Source organism: Lithobates pipiens, unplaced genomic scaffold, assembly GCF_037356315.1.
Source record: "Lithobates pipiens isolate NorthernLeopardFrog02 unplaced genomic scaffold, aLitPip1_a1.2 Scaffold_1, whole genome shotgun sequence".
Taxonomy (NCBI): domain Eukaryota; kingdom Metazoa; phylum Chordata; class Amphibia; order Anura; family Ranidae; genus Lithobates; species Lithobates pipiens.
Genome location: NW_027507685.1, coordinates 112,958,914 through 112,979,670, shown reverse-complemented (window position 1 = coordinate 112,979,670; position 20,757 = coordinate 112,958,914). Strand labels below are relative to the sequence as shown.

The 20,757-nt window shown below is 49.8% G+C and overlaps 1 protein-coding gene across 1 annotated transcript in view; it reads left to right on the top strand.

Annotated features, from left to right (window-relative positions):
* RAB41 (RAB41, member RAS oncogene family) overlaps nucleotides 1-20,525 on the top strand; it is a 35,242-nt gene extending 14,717 nt beyond the window's left edge. The window contains 6 exon segments of the mRNA XM_077474337.1: nucleotides 1,278-1,317; nucleotides 1,320-1,382; nucleotides 3,730-3,841; nucleotides 12,892-12,985; nucleotides 15,177-15,243; nucleotides 16,563-20,525. Of these exon segments, the coding sequence (XP_077330463.1) occupies nucleotides 1,278-1,317; nucleotides 1,320-1,382; nucleotides 3,730-3,841; nucleotides 12,892-12,985; nucleotides 15,177-15,243; nucleotides 16,563-16,627 (441 nt within the window). The 3' untranslated portion in view covers nucleotides 16,628-20,525.
* The last annotated feature ends 232 nt before the right edge of the window (nucleotides 20,526-20,757 follow it).

The following is a 20,757-nucleotide window of genomic DNA, read 5'->3' as shown; positions in this document are numbered from 1 at the left end:
CAGTGGGTGCGGCTTCCCTGGGGGGAGGGGGTCATTCGGGGATCAGTGAGGGTCAAGTGGTGCGGCTGCCCTTGGGGGGGGGGGGGTCAGTGGGTGCGGCTTCCCTTGGGGGGGGGGCGTCAGTGGGTGCGGCTTCCCTTGGGGGGGGCGTCAGTGGGTGCGGCTTCCCTTGGGGGGGCGTCAGTGGGTGCGGCTTCCCTTGAGGGGGGGCGTCAGTGGGTGCGGCTTCCCTGGGGGGGGCGTCAGTGGGTGCGGCTTCCCTGGGGGGAGGGGGTCATTCGGGGATCAGTGAGGGTCAAGTGGTGCGGCTGCCCTTGGGGGGGGGGGGGGTCAGTGGGTGCGGCTGCCTTCGGGGATCAGTGTGGGCCAATTGGTATGGCTGCCCCGGATTAGTGGGTGTGGCTGCCCTGGGGGGGGGGGGGGTAGGGGGGTCAGTGGGTGCGGCTGCCTTTGGGGATCAGTAGGGGGTCAAGTGGTACGACTGCCCTCGGGGGGTCAGTCGGTGAGGGGGGTCAGTGGGTGTGGCTACCCTCGGGGGTCAGTCGGTGTGGCTGCCTTCAGGGATCAGTGGGGGTTAAGTTTGCACAGCTGCCCTCAGGTGATCAGTGGGTGTGGCTGCCCTCGGGGGGGGGGGGGGTGCTTTGTCAGTGGGTGCGGCTGCCCTCAGGGATCAGTGGGGGTCGAGTGGTGCGGCTGCCCTCAGGGGATCAGTGGGTGTGGCCTGTCCTGGGGGGGTGTCAGTCAGTGGTGCGGCTGCGCTGGGGGGGGTCAGTGGGTGTAGCTGCCCTCAGGGATCAGTGGGGGTCAAGTGGTGCGGCTGCCCTCGGGGGGGGGGGGGGAATCAAGTGGTGCGGCGGCCCTCGGTGGGGATCAGTGGGTGCGGCTGCCCTCGGGGGACCTGCACCTTCCATGTTGGCCCGCTGCACTTTCAGAAAGGGTCACTCCCATTTTTGTTCATCCGTTGCGTTGCATTGGCAGAGCGTTTACTATGAATAAGTCGCCTTAACGTGACATAATCATGTGCCATTAATGCAACAAATGAATGTAGCTGAAGTGTGGTTGGACCCTAAATATAATGAACTAGCAGCAATTCACTTGAACTAGCAGCAATTCACTTGGGGCAGGGTTTTGGGGTCCCGGTGAATGTTGATGCCGTGCTCTGTGTGTCTCTCTCCAGCTCATCTTTGTGTTTTCTCTCTGTGTTCACCTTCCCTCTCTTCCCTCCTCACACAATTTGCTCCTTTTCTCTCCTGTTCTCCTCGGTCTGGTACCAGCAGGTGCGGCTGCAACTCTGGGACACCGCCGGACAGGAGCGCTTCGCAGTCTGATCCCCAGCTACATCCGGGATTCCACCATTGCCGTGGTGGTTTATGACATCACAAGTGAGTTCCCTCTCATAACCCCTCTCATCTTCCATCGTAGGCCCTGTGGTTGGAACCATCTGACCTTCCTGAGGGCAGTTGAAGGGTGATAAAAACCCTGTGGCTGAGCTGCATCCCCCCCCCAACTACTAACTTACTCCCCTTTAGCAGCAGAGGCTGTACACATACCATAAGGCTTTGCTTCCTGCAACAAGAATTGTCGCCACTAATGCTTTCAGCGGGCGTAATGCCTGGCAGCTGCGACTCATTCAAGTGAATAGGGCCACTCTGCAAGCGCCCTGAAAACACATGCAATGCAAAGTGCTTAGTGGGGGATTAAGCCCTCATTCACAACCCGGTACCCGCTCCCATATCTAGTAAAGATCGCTGCAATTGTACGTCGATCTACGCAGTTTCCAGGCCCCCTCCTCCTCACACACAGGTCCCAGAAGACAGCGGGACTATTCAGAAAGCGCGACTCAGCAATGCTTAGTAGGGAACGGGGCTGTGAGGCCGCAAGGCTTCACTTCCTGTTTCCCTTTTAGTAAGGATGCCGGCGCCTGCACCCGGAGGTGATGGACGGATCGGCTTGGGGTGCCGACGCGGGATTTCAGGACAGGTAAGTGTCCTTGTGTTAAAACTTTTTTAATCCCCCCCTTTAGAAAAAATGGCTGGTCACAAAGGGGGTAAAACCTTTCAGAGGTCATGTGTTTAAAAATGCCTGGTGGGCTTTCTGAGCATGCATGTGAGCAAATGCCATCCTCTGACAGATTGGTACAATACCGCCCTGGCGTTGTTTATGGACAAAAATCCGCGGCACAATTGCGGCTCCTTAACACGTGGCCCCCTGGGTGTGACGGGTGTGACTGACCAATCCCAGGAGGCGGCAGGGCACGGCCTAGGCCAGGAAGTGTTGCCTTATAGCACAAAAATAGAAAAAAAATATGTTTTTAGGTTTTTTGTTTAACCACTTAAGCCCCGGACCAATTTTCAGCCAAAGGACCAGGCCCCTTTTTGCGATTCAGCACTGCATCGCTTTAACTGACAATTGCGCGGTCGTGCAACGTGGCTCCCAAACAAAATTGACGTCTTTTTTTTCCACGATTAGAGCTTCCTTTTGGTGGTATTTGATCACCCCTGCGTTTTTTTTTTGCGCTATAAACAAAAATAGAGTGAAAATTTTGAAAAAAATGCAATATTTTTTACTTTTTGCTATAATAAATATCCCCAAAAATATATTTAAAAAAATGTGTTTTTCCCTCAGTTTAGGCCGATACGTATTCTTCTACATAGTTAGGTTGAATAAAGACACCAGTTGTCCTATCCTTGTACATTGCACACTCACATCGGTCCCTACCCTCAAGGAGCCCACAATCCAAGGTCCCATTCATATACTAGGGTCAATTTTGGGCAGAAGGGAGGAGGAAACCCACGCAAGCACAGGGAGAACATGCAAACTCCAAGCAGGTAGTGTCGTGGTTGGGATTCGAACCAGCAACCCTTCTTACTGCTAGGCAAGAGTGCTACCCACTACACTACTGTGCCACCCACATATTTTGGTAAAAAAAATCGTGATTAGCTATTATTGGTTTGCGCAGAAGTTATAGCGTTTAAAAAATAGGGGATAGTTTTCTAGAATTTTTATTAATATTTTCTTTTTTTAGTAGTAATGGCGATCAGCGATTTTTATTGTGACTGCGACATTATGGTGGACACATCGGACATTTTTGACACATTTTTGGGACCATTGTCATTTATACAGCAATCGGTGTTATTTAAATGCACTGATTCCTGTGTAGATGTCACTGGCAGTGGAGGAGTTAACCACTAGGGGGCGGGGAGGGTTTAAGTGTGACGTGTGTGTGTTTTTTTTTTTGTTTTTTTTTTTACTGTTGGGGGGCATGGCTTGGCATGTGACGTCACTGATCGTCCTATAACAGGCAACAGACGATCAGTGATAGCCACACTAGGAAGCATGGGTAGAGGTTTGTTTACACTTGCCTCTCCTCGTTCTTCAGCTCTGTGACCCGATCGTGGGACACCAGCGGTGATCGGGTCTGCGGGTCCTGCGGCCACGGTCACAGAACTCAGGACCCACTTGCGGCGCGCGACCCACGCCTGGGCACTTAAAGAGCAACATACCTGTACGTTGATGTGCCATTCTGCCGACGTAAATGTGCAGGAGGTGGTCCTTAAGCGGTTAAGAGGGAGGGATGAAAAACATTGTTGCAATGAGTTTTAGTAGCAGTGAAGTGTCCCCCTGGAACAGAGAAGGTGAGGCTGCGATCATCATCCCTTGGAGGAAAACGATCGGTCAGCATACATTTTATGAAAATGATTTCTGATGTTTTTGTCTTCTTCTGCCCAGATCTGAATTCCTTCCAGCAAACCTCCAAATGGATCGATGACGTGCGGACAGAGAGGGGAAGTGATGTCATCATCATGCTTGTGGGGAATAAGACGGATCTGGCAGATAAGAGGTAATGACACCGCTGTGACAGGAAGGAAATCTTCCCTAAGGGGGAAAGGCTTCAGTCTGTAAACCGTGGCAAACACTCGGCGGTCTCCTCTCATCTCTCTGGTGAAATGTTTCCTACGCTTTTTTTGTACATGATCTCTCTTTGTTTTTTCGCCCTCTGTTAAATACAACCAATAGGATTTAAAGTGGAGCTGTCAGCTTGGGATAAATCCCTGACCTGTCACAATATACAGGAGCCAGGATGATTGTTCATCAGATCGGCACCTTTATGTTTAAAAAAAAAAAAAACTGTCCCGGAGCTCCAGTCAGTGACTTTGCCTAGGCTGAGATGATGTCATCAGTCTGCTGCAGGCAGAAGGAAGCATTTCCTCAGTTTCCTCTCCCCCAGTGCAACATTGTAACTTTGTAGGCTTAGCAGACACTTTTTTTTTTATGGGGGGGTCTATATCAGGGGTCTCAAACAGTCTGTTTTTTATTTTTGTGGTGTCATAATTTTTAACTAAATTAGGTTTTTAAACCCTTTAGATAGTTATACTGTAATAAGCGGAAGAAAAAAAAAAGTATGGGGAGGAAATGCAGGACACGGACAGCAAAATCAATCAATATAGGCCAAGGGGGTCTCAAACTGTTGCAGAACTATAAGTCCCATCATGCCTCTGCCTGTGGGAGTCATGCTTTGTAACTGTCAGCCTTGCAAAGCCTCATGGGAATTGTAGTTCCGCAACAGCTGGAGGGGTTGCCAGTTTGAGACCCCCTTGGCCTATATTGATTTTTGCTGCCCGTGTCCTGCATTTCCTCCCTGTACTTTTTTCTTCCGCTTATTACATCATAATTATCTAAAGGGTTTAGAAACCTAATTTAGTTAAAAAGTATGGCACCGCATCCCTATAGAGTCCAACAAACTAAAAGAACAAGGGAATAAAATGTTTTTTTTGAGGCGCAGCATTATACATAAAACACAATTTTTTTTTTTTTTATCTACAGTCCCTGACAAGTCTTGTCACTTGTGTACAAATTGACCTGAAGTGCCGCTAAAATATATTTCTAATCAAGATTTTGTTACAAGAAGCGGGTCATTTTAATCCCAACAGCTTTTGTAGTATTGTTTCAGTGCAAAAACGAAACTGACAAAAAGTATTCTAATATTCACAGCTTGGTAAAGCCCATTGAGTCAATTTTTGCCAAGACATAAGTGTTGTTGCCTTGTTATATGAGCTTCACCTATGACTAATAATGCATCAATTAGTGTGTATAAAAAGAACACCAGTACACTAGACCTCTGCCTAAGATTCACCCGGAGACTAAAGTGTTGATTATAAACAGGCTGAAGACCAGATCCACTGCTGGATGTGGTAGACACCTTCAATGTGTCTCAGCGTCAAGTTCAGAGGATAAAAAAGATTTGAAGAGACTGGAGACGTTTTGGACAAGGCCAGGTCAGGCCCACCCCGCAAGACAACTGCTCGAGAGGACCGTTTGTTGGTTCGTTCGAAAAATCCAAGGCCAGCCCATTTTCCACTGCAGCAGAGCTCCACGAGACCTGGTCACCTGAAGTCCCTGTGTCAACCAGAACAGTTTGTCGTATTCTGTCTCAAAATGGCCTCCATGGTCTAATCAGTGCCCATAAGCCAGCACTAAACAAAAGACAATTGAAAAACCATGTGGCATTTGCCAAGGGCCACAGCCTGCTAAAAGGATGGACTCTGGAAAAGTGGCAGAAGGTGGATTTTTTCAGATGAATCTTCTGCTTAATTTAGAGCTGCCACGACGCAATCGACTATGTCGACTAAGAAAATACGTCGACGTGCGTGCAGGTCGTCGATGCGTCACAGTGGGGGCAGTGCTTAGTATTTACCACTGCCCTCCGTGCCGCCGTCCCTAGGGGCGTAATCTGAGCGCACATGCCGCAATCCGTGGAGCGGTGGCCATCTTTCTACACCCTGGCGTTTACAATGTGATCGCTCCGATGGAGCGATCACTTGTAAACAAACCGGCGTCATGACATGACGCCGGTTTCTCTCTCCCCTCTCTGTACTGATCTGTGCAGTGGAGGGGAGAGGTCGGATGGAAGCAGCCATCCCTCCATACCCAGCCCGATACTCTGCCAGCCAATGCAATACTCTGCCAGCCAATACTCTGCCAGCCAATGCAATACTCTGCCAGCCAATACTCTGCCAGCCAATGCAATACTCTGCCAGCCAATGCAATACTCTGCCAGCCAATGCAATACTCTGCCAGCCAATGCAATACTCTGCCAGCCAATGCAATACTCTGCCCGCCAATACTCTACCAGCCAATGCAATACTCTGCCCGCCAATACTCTACCAGCCAATGCAATACTCTGCCCGCCAATACTCTGCCAACCAATGCAATACTCTGCCCGCCAATACTCTGCCAGCCAATACAATACTCTGCCCACCAATACTCTGCCAGCCAATGCAATACTCTGCCCGCCAATACTCTGCCCGCCAATACTCTGCCCGCCAATACTCTGCCCGCCAGCCAATACTCTGCCAGCCAATGCAGTACAATACACTGCCCGCCAATACTCTACAATACACTGCCCGCCTCTATAGTACAATACAATACTCTACAATACAATACTCTCAAGGTTATCCAAAGGATTAATTAGCTAATCAAAAAAACCCCACTAGATTCATTAAAAAATAAAAAAAATTATCGGATAGTCGTTGACTAATCGAAAAAATAATCGATAGATTAGTCGACAGACAAATTAATCGTTACTTGCAGCTCTAGTTGAATTACACCACAGTCGCCGCAAATATTGCAGGAGACCTACTGGAACCCACATGGAGCCGAGATTTACCCAGAAAACAATGACGTTTGGTGGAGGCAAAATCATGGTCCAGTATGGGGGTGTGCGAGGGATCTGCAGGGTGGAAGGCAACATCAATAGTTTAAAATACCAAGAAATCTTAGCTACCTCTTATATTCCCAACCATAAAAAAAGGCCAAATTTTGCAGCAGGATGGTGCTCAATCGCATACTTCCATCTCCACATCAAAGTTCCTTAAGGCACAGAAGATCAAGATGCTCCAGGATTGGCCAGCCCAGTCACCAGACATGAACATCATTGAGCGTATGTGGTGTAGGATGAAAGATGAAGCATGGAAGACGAAACCAAAGAATATTGATGGACTCTGAGAGGCATGCAAGACTGTTTTCTTTGCTATTCCTGATGACTTCATCAATAAATTGTATGAATCCTTGCCAAACCGCATAGATGCTGTCCTTCAAGCTCATGGAAGTCATACAAGATATTGCATTTGGATCTCACAGCACCACTACTTAATTTGCTGACATATTTTTGGATTTTCAGTTAAGTTGTTCAATTTCTGTATAGGCGACAAAACTTTTGTCTTACCAAAATTTGACCTATCTGTCTTGATTAAATGATAAATCTTTTTTCAGTGAAACTAATTTATTTCAGTGCATTAAACATCATTTGGAAGGGCTTTAGCTTTTCATATGAGCTATTTCCAACACCAAATGATTAATTAAAAGTCAGGTTAATAGGAGTTTCTACAAAAGAGAAGCAACAAGACTTTTGTCAGGGACTGTAATCACTTCAGCCGCCGACCCCCCCCCCCCTTAATGCCCAGGCCATTTATTGCGATGCGGCAATGCGGCAATTTAACTGACAATTGCATCAGTTAAAAAAAAAATTTTGATTTAGTTTTTTTGCTATAATAAATATCCCCACCCCAAAAAAATTGTCAGTTTAGGCCGATATGTATTCTACATATTTTTGGTTAAAAAAAAAAAATCGCAATTAGCGTATATTGATTGGTTTGCACAAAAAATTATAGTCTATAAAACAGGGGATATATTTATGGCATTATTATTATTTTTTTTACTAGTAATTGTGATCTGCAATTTTTTTTTTGTTTTCTTTTTTGTGCGGGACTACGACATTGCAGTGGACTTTTTTTGGGGACCAGTGGCATCTATACAGCAATCAGCTAAATAAATAGCCACTGATTTACTGTATAAATGTCACTGGCAGGGAAGGGGTTAACACTAGGGGGGCGATCAAGCGGTTAAATTTGTGGCCTAGGGAGTGATTCTAACTGTGGGTGGGAGGAGAGAGATCATCGCTGTTCAAACTTAGTATGAACAGCAGATCTGTCTCCTCTCTACTGACAGAAGGGAGATCTGGCTGTCTGTTTACATTAACAGATCTCGGTTTTGTATCTCTCGGGAGCGATTGAGGGTGTCTGGAGGACATCGTGGGCCACCGGGCAAGAGTATCGGCTCCATCGTCGCACCCCCTAGTGGTCTTAAAGCGGCCGACGTACAGCTATGACAGCTTGTCCATGGGAGCCAACCTGCTGCAGTATATCTATATCTATATCTATATATATATTATGTATGTGTGTGTGTGTGTGTATATAATATATATATAGCTTGTTTTCCAACGCATTTCATAGACATGATTCGCTTCCCACCTAAACCAGGATTAAGTGTGTTTTTTGAAAACTGAAGCATTAGTCTTTTTATATAATTTTTTTTTATTCATCCAATAAAATATAATTTTTTTAGTTGCAGTAAGCTCAGAGCTCCTAGTCTGCATGCGTTGTGTTTATTGCCATCCATTAAGTTTTTGTTGATTTTTCTTATTTTCTTTACAAGCTGTTATTTTTCTTCCATGTTTCTTTTTTGATTTGCTGTACTTTTTTTTTTTTTTTTTTTTTTCATTTATTTTATTTCCGTTTCATTTTGGTTTTGTTCCATTGCTATAGACAGGTTTCTGTGCAGAGGGCGAGAGGCAACACGGGGGACTGAATGTCTTGTGTAAAGCAGGATGTGTTGTCGCACAGGTACGTTTCTTGCTGGTGACCAGCAAAACGTAGTCCACGCTCTGCGCCACAACGTTCTCTACAGGGCGGCGTCTGCGCTTTACAAAGAAGGAAACTTTTACTGTGATTAATGACCTGGAGAAGCTGCCGCTCACAATCTTAACGATCTGTGGGCACAGGCGCCAGCCTATTGGAGCTCACCCAGGGGAGACCAGCTGGGGCTGCAATGACATCGGAGTTGGTAAAACTTTATTGTTCTGGACAACAACACTGGAAGCTTATTGGCTCCTATGCAGAGAGATTTTGCAATCTCCAGTTTTAGTAAATAAACCCCCAGAATATCTACCAAGACAGACCCTCCTTTGTGTCGGGGGGGGGGGGGGGTTGTGGGGGTTCAGCTGGAAAGGGTTTAAAGATGAGGGGAAGCAGGGGGAAATACATATATATATCTATGAGAGAGATTATATAGATGGATGTGTGTGTAAAAATAAATGGTTGTGTGTATATATAGCAAACACCCCTAATAATGTGATATATGACAAATGTAGATATACGATTCAAACAAAGGAGCAATATTGTAATTCTTTAGGGCACCAAAACAGCAGGTTTTTGTGCCTTTTAAACATATTTACATGTATACCTACAATATATTCCATTTGCACTGTTTTATTTTTATTTATTTTTTCATGACACTATGCACAATGTTTTTAAGAGACGTAATTTATATATATATATATATATATATATATATATACAATTTTCTTTTGATTTTATGCTTTTTGTGCCCTAAAATAAATCCCAATATTGCTTCTCCTCTGTATTTGATAGATTCTAGGGTTGTGGCTCCTATTATTCTTATATTTACATTTACACATACAATGTATCCAACAATAGGAGGGAGCCACATCCCTAGAATCTATCAAACAAAAAGAAACAATATTGGGATTATTTAGGTCACCAAAACAGCATAAAATCAAAAGATAATTGTATAAAAAAAAAAAAAACATTGTGCACGTTGTCATGAAAAAAAGTGTAAATGGGATACATTGTATGTATAAATGTAAATATATGTTTAAAAGAGACCACGTGTTGCATTATGTCTGGAACAATGAAGTTTTATCAGTGCTGATGTCATCGGGTTGAAGCCGGTCTCTATAATTCTGGCACTTGGTGTGACGGATCTTCTGATCGGGCCATAAAGTTGGCGAGACACGGCTGGCTAATCATGTAATAACCTCTTCCCTGTGATATTGGAAGCTGTTAGATCACCCGTTTCTTTTCTGCGCTGTAAACTTGTTATAAATCCTGATTTGTTGTTGCGATTTGTCAAAGCAAAATAAAAAAACCCTCCAAATGTATATTCAGCACATCACTGCATTGCAGGCACATGTCCCTTTTAACGTGCTGCAAATCCAGAAATGTATCTGATCTGCCAGAAATCCAAATCTCCTGTACAGAGCTGACAACTCTGTCTCTGTTGTACCAAAATCCCAAGTAATGTTGTCAGCCCTGCGTGCGCTACAGAACACCACCCCCGCTTGCGCTACAGAACACCACCCCCGCTTGCGCTACAGAACACCACCCCCCGCTTGCGCTACAGAACACCACCCCCCGCTTGCGCTACAGAACACCACCCCCCCGCTTGCGCTACAGAACACCACCCCCCCGCTTGCGCTACAGAACACCACCCCCCGCTTGCGCTACAGAACACCACCCCCGCTTGCGCTACAGACACACCACCCCCGCTTGCGCTACCTGAACACCACCCCCCGCCTTGCGCTACAGAACACCACCCCCCCGCTTGCGCTACAGAACACCACCCCCCGCTTGCGCTACAGAACACCACCACCCCCCTGCCCGCATTGCGCTACAGAACACCACCCCCCCGCTTGCGCTACAGAACACCACCCCCCGCTTGCGCTACAGAACACCACCCCCCGCTTGCGCTACAGAACACCACCCCCCCGCTTGCGCTACAGAACACCACCCCCCCGCTTGCGCTACAGAACACCACCCCCCCGCTTGCGCTACAGAACACCACCCCCCGCTTGCGCTACAGAACACCACCCCCCGCTTGCGCTACAGAACACCACCCCCCGCTTGCGCTACAGAACACCACCCCCCGCTTGCGCTACAGAACACCACCCCCCGCTTGCGCTACAGAACACCACCCCCCGCTTGCGCTACAGAACACCACCCCCCGCTTGCGCTACAGAACACCACCCCCCCACCTGCGCTACAGAACACGCCCCCCCCCCCCACCTGCGCTACACACACCCCCCCCCCACCTGCGCTACACACATCCCCCCCCCCCCCACATGTGCTACACACATCCCCCCCCCCCCACCATGTGCTACACACATCCCCCCCCCCCACATGTGCTACACACATCCCCCCCCCCACATGTGCTACACACATCCCCCCACCTGTGCTACACACATCCCCCCACCATGTGCTACACACATCCCCCCCACCTGTGCTACACACATCCCCCCCACCTGTGCTACACACATCCCCCCCCACCTGCGCTACACACATCCCCCCCGCCCACCTGCGCTACACACATCCCCCCCCCCACCTGCGCTATACACATCCCCCCCCCACCTGCGCTACACACATCCCCCCCCCACCTGCGCTACACACATCCCCCCCACGCTATACACACCCCACCTGCGCTACACACATCCCCCGCCCCACTGCGCTACACACATCCCCGCGCCCCCACCTGCGCTACACACATCCCCCCCGCCCCCACCTGCGCTACACACATCCCCCCCGGCCCCCACCTGCGCTACACACATCCCCCCGCCCCCCACCTGCGCTACACACATCCCCCCCGCCCCCACCTGCGCGTACACACATCCCCCCCGCCCCCACCTGCGCTACACACATCCCCCCCGCCCCCACCTGCGCTACACACATCCCCCCCGCCCCCACCTGCGCTACACACATCCCCCCGCCCCCCCTGCGCTACACACATCCCCCCCGCCCCCACCTGCGCTACACACATCCCCCCGCCCCCACCTGCGCTACACACATCCCCCCGCCCCCCACCTGCGCTACACACATCCCCCCCGCCCCCACCTGCGCTACACACATCCCCCCCGCCCCCACCTGCGCTACACACATCCCCCCGCCCCCACCTGCGCTACACACATCTCCTCCCCCCCCCCCCGCGCCCCCACCTGCGCTACACACATCTCCTCCCCCCCCCCCCCCACCTGCGCTACACACATCTCCTCCCCCCCACCTGCGCTACACACATCTCCCCCCTCCCCCCCCCGCCTGCGCTACACACATCTCCCCCCTCCCCCCCCGCCTGCGCCTACACACATCCCCCCCCCCCCCGCCTGCGCTACACACATCTCCCCCCCCCCCCACCTGCGCTACACACATCTCCCCCCCCCCCACCTGCGCTACACACATCCCCCCCCCCCCGCCTGCGCTACACACATCTCCCCCCCCCCCCCCCCCACCTGCGCTACACACATCTCCCCCCCCCCCCACCTGCGCTACACACATCTCCCCCCCCCCCCCCCCCCCCACCTGCGCTACACACATCTCCCCCCCCCACCTGCGCTACACACATCTCCCCCCCCCCACCTGCGCTACACACATCTCCTCCCCCCACCTGCGCTACACACATCTCCCCCCCCCCCCACCTGCGCTACACACATCTCTCTCCCCCCCCCCCCCCCACCTGCACTACCCACCACACCTACCCGGCTGCACTACAGAAACCAACCCCCCCCGGGCTGCATTACAGAATACCACCATCCCCCCCGTGTGCACTACAGAACACCACCCCCCCAGTAAATGTGGAAACCCCCTTTTAGAGTGGAGTATATCGGCACAAGCTGATATTACAAAGTTAAAAGCGTTCTGTAGTCCGGCAGAGCGGACAACACTTTTGAGGACTTCGGTACCGCTGAGGCAGCGTTGTCGGCTCACTACAGGAAGAGAGGAGCTCGCTGGATTCTTGGCAGACGGATATTTTTAATGTTCTTGAGCATTTTTAAAGAGACAAAACCTGGGGAGTTGTGCATTACAGAGCTGTGCGGAGTATGAATTATTTTTTGCCCCGACATAGACTTTATTAATGAGAACTGACCCGGGGATACACGCCTACCTTGGCTTTACATGTACGGCTGTGCAAATAGGAAGTGGGAGGGGCCTCCACAGCTGAATGTAACATCTCTGATTCTATCCGTGTTCTCCATGTTATAAATAGACAAATCACCACCGAGGAGGGAGAGCAGAGAGCCAAGGAGCTCAGCGTGATGTTCATTGAAACTAGTGCCAAGACCGGGTACAATGTCAAGCAGGTAAGTGTTCCCACTTCAACCAGCCCATGTGATTAATGTACTTACTGTGCTGTGCAGGTGTAGACACACTCAGCTCAGATTGTTCTCACTTTTTAGATTCATGCCGGCATTTAGGGCTTTATTGTGCTTTTTATTTATAGATATTAAATGGTTTCCCTTTTTCTAAATTGTTTAATAAAAATTATATAATTTAGAAAAAGAGAAACAATTGTATTATGACCACTAGCGTGGCTTCATTGTGCTATATATATATATATATATATATATATATATATATATATATATATATATATATATATTATTTTTCTTATTTTTTAAATGTTTAATGAAAATTATATAATTTATAAAAGAGAAACAATTGAATATATATAAAAAAAGAGCACAATATAGCCCTAGTGGTCACGATACAATTTTCTCTTTTTTCTAAATTTGTTTGTTTGATAAATTTTATATATTTTTGTAATATCAATTCTCATTGATTGTGTGCGCCTTAAAACTCAGATTTTTGTGCTTGATAATATTTAAACCAACTTAAAGGAAGGTGGTGTGTGTATATATAGTGAAATCTCCAACTTCAAATACTAAATTTTATCCCTAACCTGTCCTGGATTCCAGCGATGTCGGCACCGCAGCTGATGTTTTTCCATCAGCTGTCGGTTGGTTGCTGCCACTGCCATTGCCGGTAGGGGAACCAGCAGTGAAGAATTGCGGCTTCACGGCCGGGTCCCTACTGCGCATGTGCGAAGTGCTCTGTGCTCTCTCACAGGTCTGGTTGTGGGTGAGGGGGTGAGGAGGAGGGAGCCGGTCTTCTGACGTACGTCACCACGGTGAGGTCCAGCGGAAGTGGGGACAAGGATACCTGTCAGACAGATGAGCGAAAGTTCCACTTTTGGGTGGAAATCATTTAAAGCGGAGTTCTGCTTAAAAAAATTAAAAAGTCAGCAAATACTAATCGGACACTTACCTGTCCCAGGGTCCAGCGATACGGGGGATCGAAACCCTGCTTGTCTCCGCCTCCACTCGGTGGCGCCGGTATTGTAACCGTGGGCGCCTGGCTGTGGCTTCACAGCTGGGCACCCATTGTGCATGTGCGAGCTGCGCTGTGACATTCCCAGATGATTGACTAGAGGGAGGGTGATCTGCCTTCCTGCGCTGAGGGAAGTGACGTCAGGAGCCCAGGCCGAAGGAGGCAGATTACGAGGGACCCCCTAGCAACAGGCATTAAAGAGGTGAGTAAAAAAAAAAAAAAAAAAAAATTCTCCAAAGTATTATTTTTTTTTTTCATGCACATTAATGAATTTTTTTTTTTTTTTTTGGTGGAACTCCACTTTTATGCCGACAGGCCGCATATATGCATACCAAAATATAAACAGTGCTGTGCTGAGACTCGGGGGAGGGGGGACTTGCCCCTGTACAGCAGAAGTGCAGAGGAGTCTACTTCTGACTGTTAAGTCCAATATGCACCAGTTGGACTCATACTTCAAGACTGCTTTCACTTCCGAGGCACTATATCGCAAAAAATAGCGCCTGCGCAACGCCTGTAAAGAGCCTCTCCTCTCACTCCAGAGTGAAAGCCCGAGTGCTTTCACACTGGAGCAGTGTGCTTGCAGGACGAAAAAAAAAAAAAAAACAGTGGGCAGCGCCATCAAAGCACTGCTGCAGAGGTGCTCTGTGGCGGTTTTAACCCTTTATTGGCCGCTAGCTAGGGTTAAAAGCGCCCCACTAGCGGCCGAATAGCACCGCTAAAAGGACGGTAAAGCATCGCTAAAAATAGCGGCGCTTTACCGCTGACGCCCCCGTGTGAAAGTAGCCTAATAGAGGTCAGTTCTTGTTTGAGTCTAATCTGCTGCCATAGGACTGCACATTCATAATTAGACTCTCTGCTGTAATTGGAGAGAGTTGGTATAAATTATGAACATGAAGGTCAGCCCGCGTCCCCCTGTTACTCAGCTCTGCCAGCACAGGGCACTGCAGGAAGTGGCATTTCCACTGAAAGGCACATTTCCAGTATAAAATGAGTTACAAATCAAATTGGGGGGGGGGAGGGGGAATCGGTACGAAAAAAGAATATAATGGTGTAAGAATTTATTTGGCTTTCAAGCTTGCAGTGCTCTATTGCATATATTAACACTGACCCATAGATGTATTGTATCAGATCTTTTAACGTGCGTTTGCCTTCTTATAATTCCAGCTGTTCCGCCGCGTGGCTGCCGCTTTACCTGGCATGGACAGCACACCGGAGAAGAGTAAAGAGGACAGTATCCTTTGTTCATGGCGGGAATGCAGACAGGAGGAGGCGGAGACACGGTTTACAAGCCAATCCCCTTTGTATTTGTAAGGCCAAAATGGGGGTGGTGATCTAATACCCCCCCCCCCAAATATAATTACCTTCCTTCACTCGCCTGCTACTCTGTTCATTGCCAGTGTTCTGTCAGGAAGTGCCCCCACCTCCCTCCCCATCGAATAGTGCCCGGGGTGTACTGCGCATGCGCGGTACGGAACAAGCAACACAGCTGATTTGCTGACCAGCTGGGCTGACGTAACCAGGGCGCGTGTGCACATCGTAGGAGGTGTCTCTCGATGGGAGATATCATTTCACAGGCACAATTTACACCTATAGAAACAGCAGGGGAGGGGAGACAGTAGTTCTCAGATTGTGCATCACTGCTGCTGGAGGGCGGATAGTGGCTGTGTTGAAAAGCTGGTTTTGTCTGTGTTGCAACCCGACCTTTCACACAGGCAAAACCCGGCCGTTCAAGACAGAAAAACTGCCCCGCAGCACAGGCAAAACCGGCCGTTCAACACAAGCAAACTGCCCCGCAACGCGCAGGCAATAACTGCCCCGCAAACCGCAGGCAAAAACGGGAACATCACACTGTAAAGCCACCACCCAACAGCGAGGCACTATGTGACAACTACGGGTGTATAGCTTTTAAATGTAGCCATGACATGGTATCTCCCATTGAGAGATGCCTCCTACGATGTGCGCTTGCGCCCTGGTCACGTCACTCCAGCCGATCGGCAAATCAGCTGAAGTGCGGCTCCGTCCTGCGCATGCGCGGGCACTATTCAATTGGGGAGCGGGGGCACTTCTCGACAGAACACCGGGAGCAGAAGGACTCGTATAAATTAGAGCCTACAGTTTGCACCCTGGCCTTGCATTGTCTTCCCTTTCTATAGTGTAAAGGGCCCAGCTCCTTAAAATCTTAAAGGGAGGGGCGAATGAAAACAAAGGGCAGTAAATATGGGGGGGGGGGAGATGATGGAGAAAGGGAAAGGTTCAGTTTTTGGGAGATGAGTTTTCAGGGAGGGGGACATATTGAGTGGGAAGGAGGCGTTGCCTGGCAGCAGCATGCATGATAAACTGAACCCGGGGGGATAGGCTGTTGTAGAGGTCAGCCAATCAGAAGGGAGTTGCACTAGTTGAGGCGAGAGAGAAGCAGGCAGTGAATTGGATAATAGTGGGTCAGGTGACTCCACTCCAATAGTGGGTCAGGTGACTCCACTCCACTCCCTCTGGCGTCAGGTCATATAGTTCCTCTAGGAGTCATTTTTCCCTTAACCTCGCCCTCTCCAGTGATTGACATCAAGTTGGAGAAGCCCCCCGAGCAGCCAGTGACGGAAAGCGGCTGCTCCTGCTAACACCTCCCGGATAGTCCGTGGTCTGCACCGGAGATCCCGCTGCCGTCCAAATGCATAAAAAAGAGAAAAAAAAACGGAAATCAAAGTGTCTATTTATCTCTTAGATTCCCAGTGTGTGGATGCAGTGTGTGCTCCGTCATCTTACAGGGGGTGTGGGGGGGGTCCCCTCCCCCAGGGAACAAAGCCACAAGCCCGCCTCATCTCACTCAAACTGCATGGTGTTGTGTACGGTTGGAGAATGAGATTTTCTGTACGTAGAGTTTTTATTTCTTGCACTTTTGAGAGGGCCCCTCCCCCAGAACCGGGGGGGAGGGGGCCTCTTAATTCTATCTCTCAATGTGACAAAAGTTAATGGAAAAAAATGTGTGCCGACATGTTCTCGTTTGTGGCGGTGAATGAGCCAGGATGCAGCGGTTGGGGACGCACGTCGCACCTTCGATCTCGCTAGGAAGGTGTTTGTACAAAGTCGAATGTTTGTTTTTATTTCTGATTCATTGTTTCCAGTTTATTTTCTTTTTTTACGGGTAAACTTTTTTTAAAATTCAGAATGATTTTTGTATCTGATTCCTACATTCCCGTGGTAAGTGCGCTCTCCTCAGTCACTATGGAAGGTCTGCTGATAGGACGATCGGCTTTATTTAGAAAGTTCCACCTCATCGGCCGTCAGGTACGACATACTTGTAGCAGCCTCAGCTTGAATCTTCTATAGCCTTCCCCTTTGCTGAGGGACAGCTGTACACCACGGTGACGTCACTCACATATTAATGGATGTTGGAGTGTTTTTAGTGAGCATTTTTATTTTGCTAATCACCACTTTTGTGGTGCCAGTTTGCGTGGGGTTTACCTCCACTAACTGCCTATGGGGTGACATAGTGGAATAGATGAGAGCTTTACACTGGAGGTCTTGAAGAGAAAAAGACGTTGCATGGGAGTCCTGGGGTCGTTCTATGGTCTCCAGTGCAGATGAAAGTGGCTGGTGTTGCCCATAGCAACCAGGACAGATTTAAAGCTGATTTAATTGATTTTAATCAGTTAAGTACTCTCCAGGTTCACAGTCCTACAGTTGGTTTTCTTTAGAAAGCAGCCCCAGCTTGCATATAAAAGCCTGTCCCCTGCCAGCGTGCGTCTTTTTAGATCACCAAATGATCACACAGTAATATTCAGGAGAGGACCAAAGACTGCCGGCATGCTGCAAGAGTTGATCAGCTACTGTGGGTGTGACACGGGAGAGGGCCGGGGACTGTTGGCGTGACACGGGAGAGGGCCGGGGACTGTTGGCGTGACACGGGAGAGGGCCGGGGACTGTTGGCGTGACACGGGAGAGGGCCGGGGACTGTTGGCGTGACACGGGAGAGGGCCGGGGACTGTTGGCGTGACACGGGAGAGGGCCGGGGACTGTTGGCGTGACACGGGAGAGGGCCGGGGACTGTTGGCGTGACACGGGAGAGGGCCGGGGACTGTTGGCGTGACACGGGAGAGGGCCGGGGACTGTTGGCGTGACACTGGAGAGGGCCGGGGACTGTTGGCGTGACACGGGAGAGGGCCGGGCACTGTTGGCGTGACACGGGAGAGGGCCGGGCACTGTTGGCGTGATACGGGAGAGGGCCGGGCACTGTTGGCGTGACACGGGAGAGCTGCCGGGGACTGTTGGCGTGACACGGGAGAGCTGCCGGGGACTGTTGGCGTGACACGGGAGAGGGCCGGGGACTGTTGGCGTGACACGGGAGAGGGCCGGGGACTGTTGGCGTGACACGGGAGAGGGCCGGGGACTGTTGGCGTGACACGGGAGAGGGCCGGGGACTGTTGGCGTGACACGGGAGAGGGCCGGGGACTGTGGGCGTGATACGGGAGAGGGCCGGGGACTCTTGCCGTGACACGGGAGAGGCCTAGAGGCTGTTGGTGTGACACGGGAGAGGTCCGGGGACTGGGGTGACACGAGAGAGGGCCAGAGACTGTGGGCGACGCACGGGCAGAGACTGTAGGCGTGACATGAGAGAGGGACGGAGACTGGGGGTGTGACACGGGAGAGGGCCGGGGGGGGGACTGTGGGCACGGCATGGGAAAGGGTCGGAGACTGTGGGCATGACACGGGAGAAGGCCAGAGGCTGTGAGCATGTCACGGGAGACTGAGGTCGTGCTAGAGGAGTTGGTCAGAGACAGAATATGCTATACTGCGAAACACAGGTTAGTGTCTGCAGGAGGCACAGGGGCCACACAGGAAGTAACAAAGGGCCACATGGAGTCCACAGGCTGCAGCTTTCTTTTCTGAAGCCATTGAAGACCATCTCCGAACAATGGTGAGCAGAAGACGGTGGAAACTGTTGCTAGGTAGCTCTGAACTTGGAATGTCTTGTAAGATATATAGGCCTAGGAAGGGAGGTCAGATTTTCCCGTATGTGAGAATAGACTGCAGAGGACGTGACCCCAGTGCGTCCCTTTCTACTTCTTGGAGGACGTGACCCCAGTGCGTCCCTTTCTACTTCTTGGAGGACGTGACCCCAGTGCGTCCCTTTCTACTTCTTGGAGGACGTGACCCCAGTGCGTCCCTTTCTACTTCTTGGAGGACGTGACCCCGGCGCGTCCCTTTCTACTTCTTGGAGGACGTGACCCCGGCGCGTCCCTTTCTACTTCTTGGAGGACGTGACCCCGGCGCGTCCCTTTCTACTTCTTGGAGGACGTGACCCCGGCGCGTCCCTTTCTACTTCTTGGAGGACGTGACCCCGGCGCGTCCCTTTCTACTTCTTGGAGGACGTGACCCCGGCGCGTCCCTTTCTACTTCTTGGAGGATGTGACCCTGGCGCGTCCCTTTTCTACTTCTTGGGGGACGTGGACGTATCTGATATGACGACATCCAGTAGAGGAGACCACAGGAGGCACTTTCAAGTTTATATGGGCTCACCATCCATCTTTATGTAATGTAATCTGTAGCTAAATCCCTGTAATGTATATATTTACCAGAAAAGGGACGGTCCATGCTTTGATGACATCAGCATTGATAAAACGTTATCGTTCTGGACACAGAACGCAGGAGGTCAGCCCACCCTCCTCCTCTTCAATTAAACCTCCTTATTGGGGTGAAACATATCAAAGTGAGTACCATCTGTTGTACCCTCTGCATTTGTTGCCTGGAACAAAAAAGTTTTCTCAATTCTGATGTCATCAGGTCTCTTTCCATGTGACACGGGGGAGCAGAGACATGCCCTGTTAGGCTAGCACCTGTTCCTACAAACGTGGTGGGCCGCCTGGACTCCTTGTTTAATATATTTCTAGATGCTAAGCTGCCTCTTCACCCAAATTTTGTGTTCTATAAGTTCAGAAAATATTTCCTGTCGCAGAGTTATCTCCGACCTGGAGGAAACGCCACACCCCCGGACAGGGGACACCAATAAAAACAAAGTATCTGCACTAAGTTAGCCATCTCACCCCTCCATCCTGTAGCGTCGGCCTTTTTAATTGTTTGTGTTTTTATTATCTGTTTGAAGTCCCGCGACCTTAAAGCGCACAAAGCCGCCTGCGTTGGGTTCCTTATCGGAGACCTTTGAACGGTGTGTGTGTGTGTGCGCCGGCTCCTCTGCTCTGTACTGCATCCTGGTGACGTCACCACGCCGGTTACTTTTATTTCTGTGTACAGGGCTAGAGCCTGCGGTCTGTCAGGTGTATCGTTTTATTGCAAATCTCTGAATTGTACAAAAAAAACGTTAAAAGCTTAAAAAATATTGATAATGGATTCATTATATAGTGACGCTGTCCTTTCCACTTCAATACTCCTATCAATGTCTTTTTGTTGGGTCTCCGCCCCATATTACTACTTCATAGCTGTACTACAAATAGGTGTGATATAATGGCGTATCTACTATATGAACACAGCTGTGTCACTCAATAAAATATTCACCTCTCACCCGCCTCCGTGTCTGACTCTGATTGGCATCTGCTATCCTGTGGGTGGGAAACCCTACATTGGGGGAGGGGATTTTGTGAGTTTCTGGTGGGCTAGGCAAGTATTGTGCCCCCCGGCCTGACCTGTAGACCATTGGCACTCCCTGAGTCCCATTCCTGGTATGTAATAAGAAAATCTGTGCCTTACCTGAGTTCCCCCCCCCATGTTCCCAGCTTTCTTCTACAACATGCCC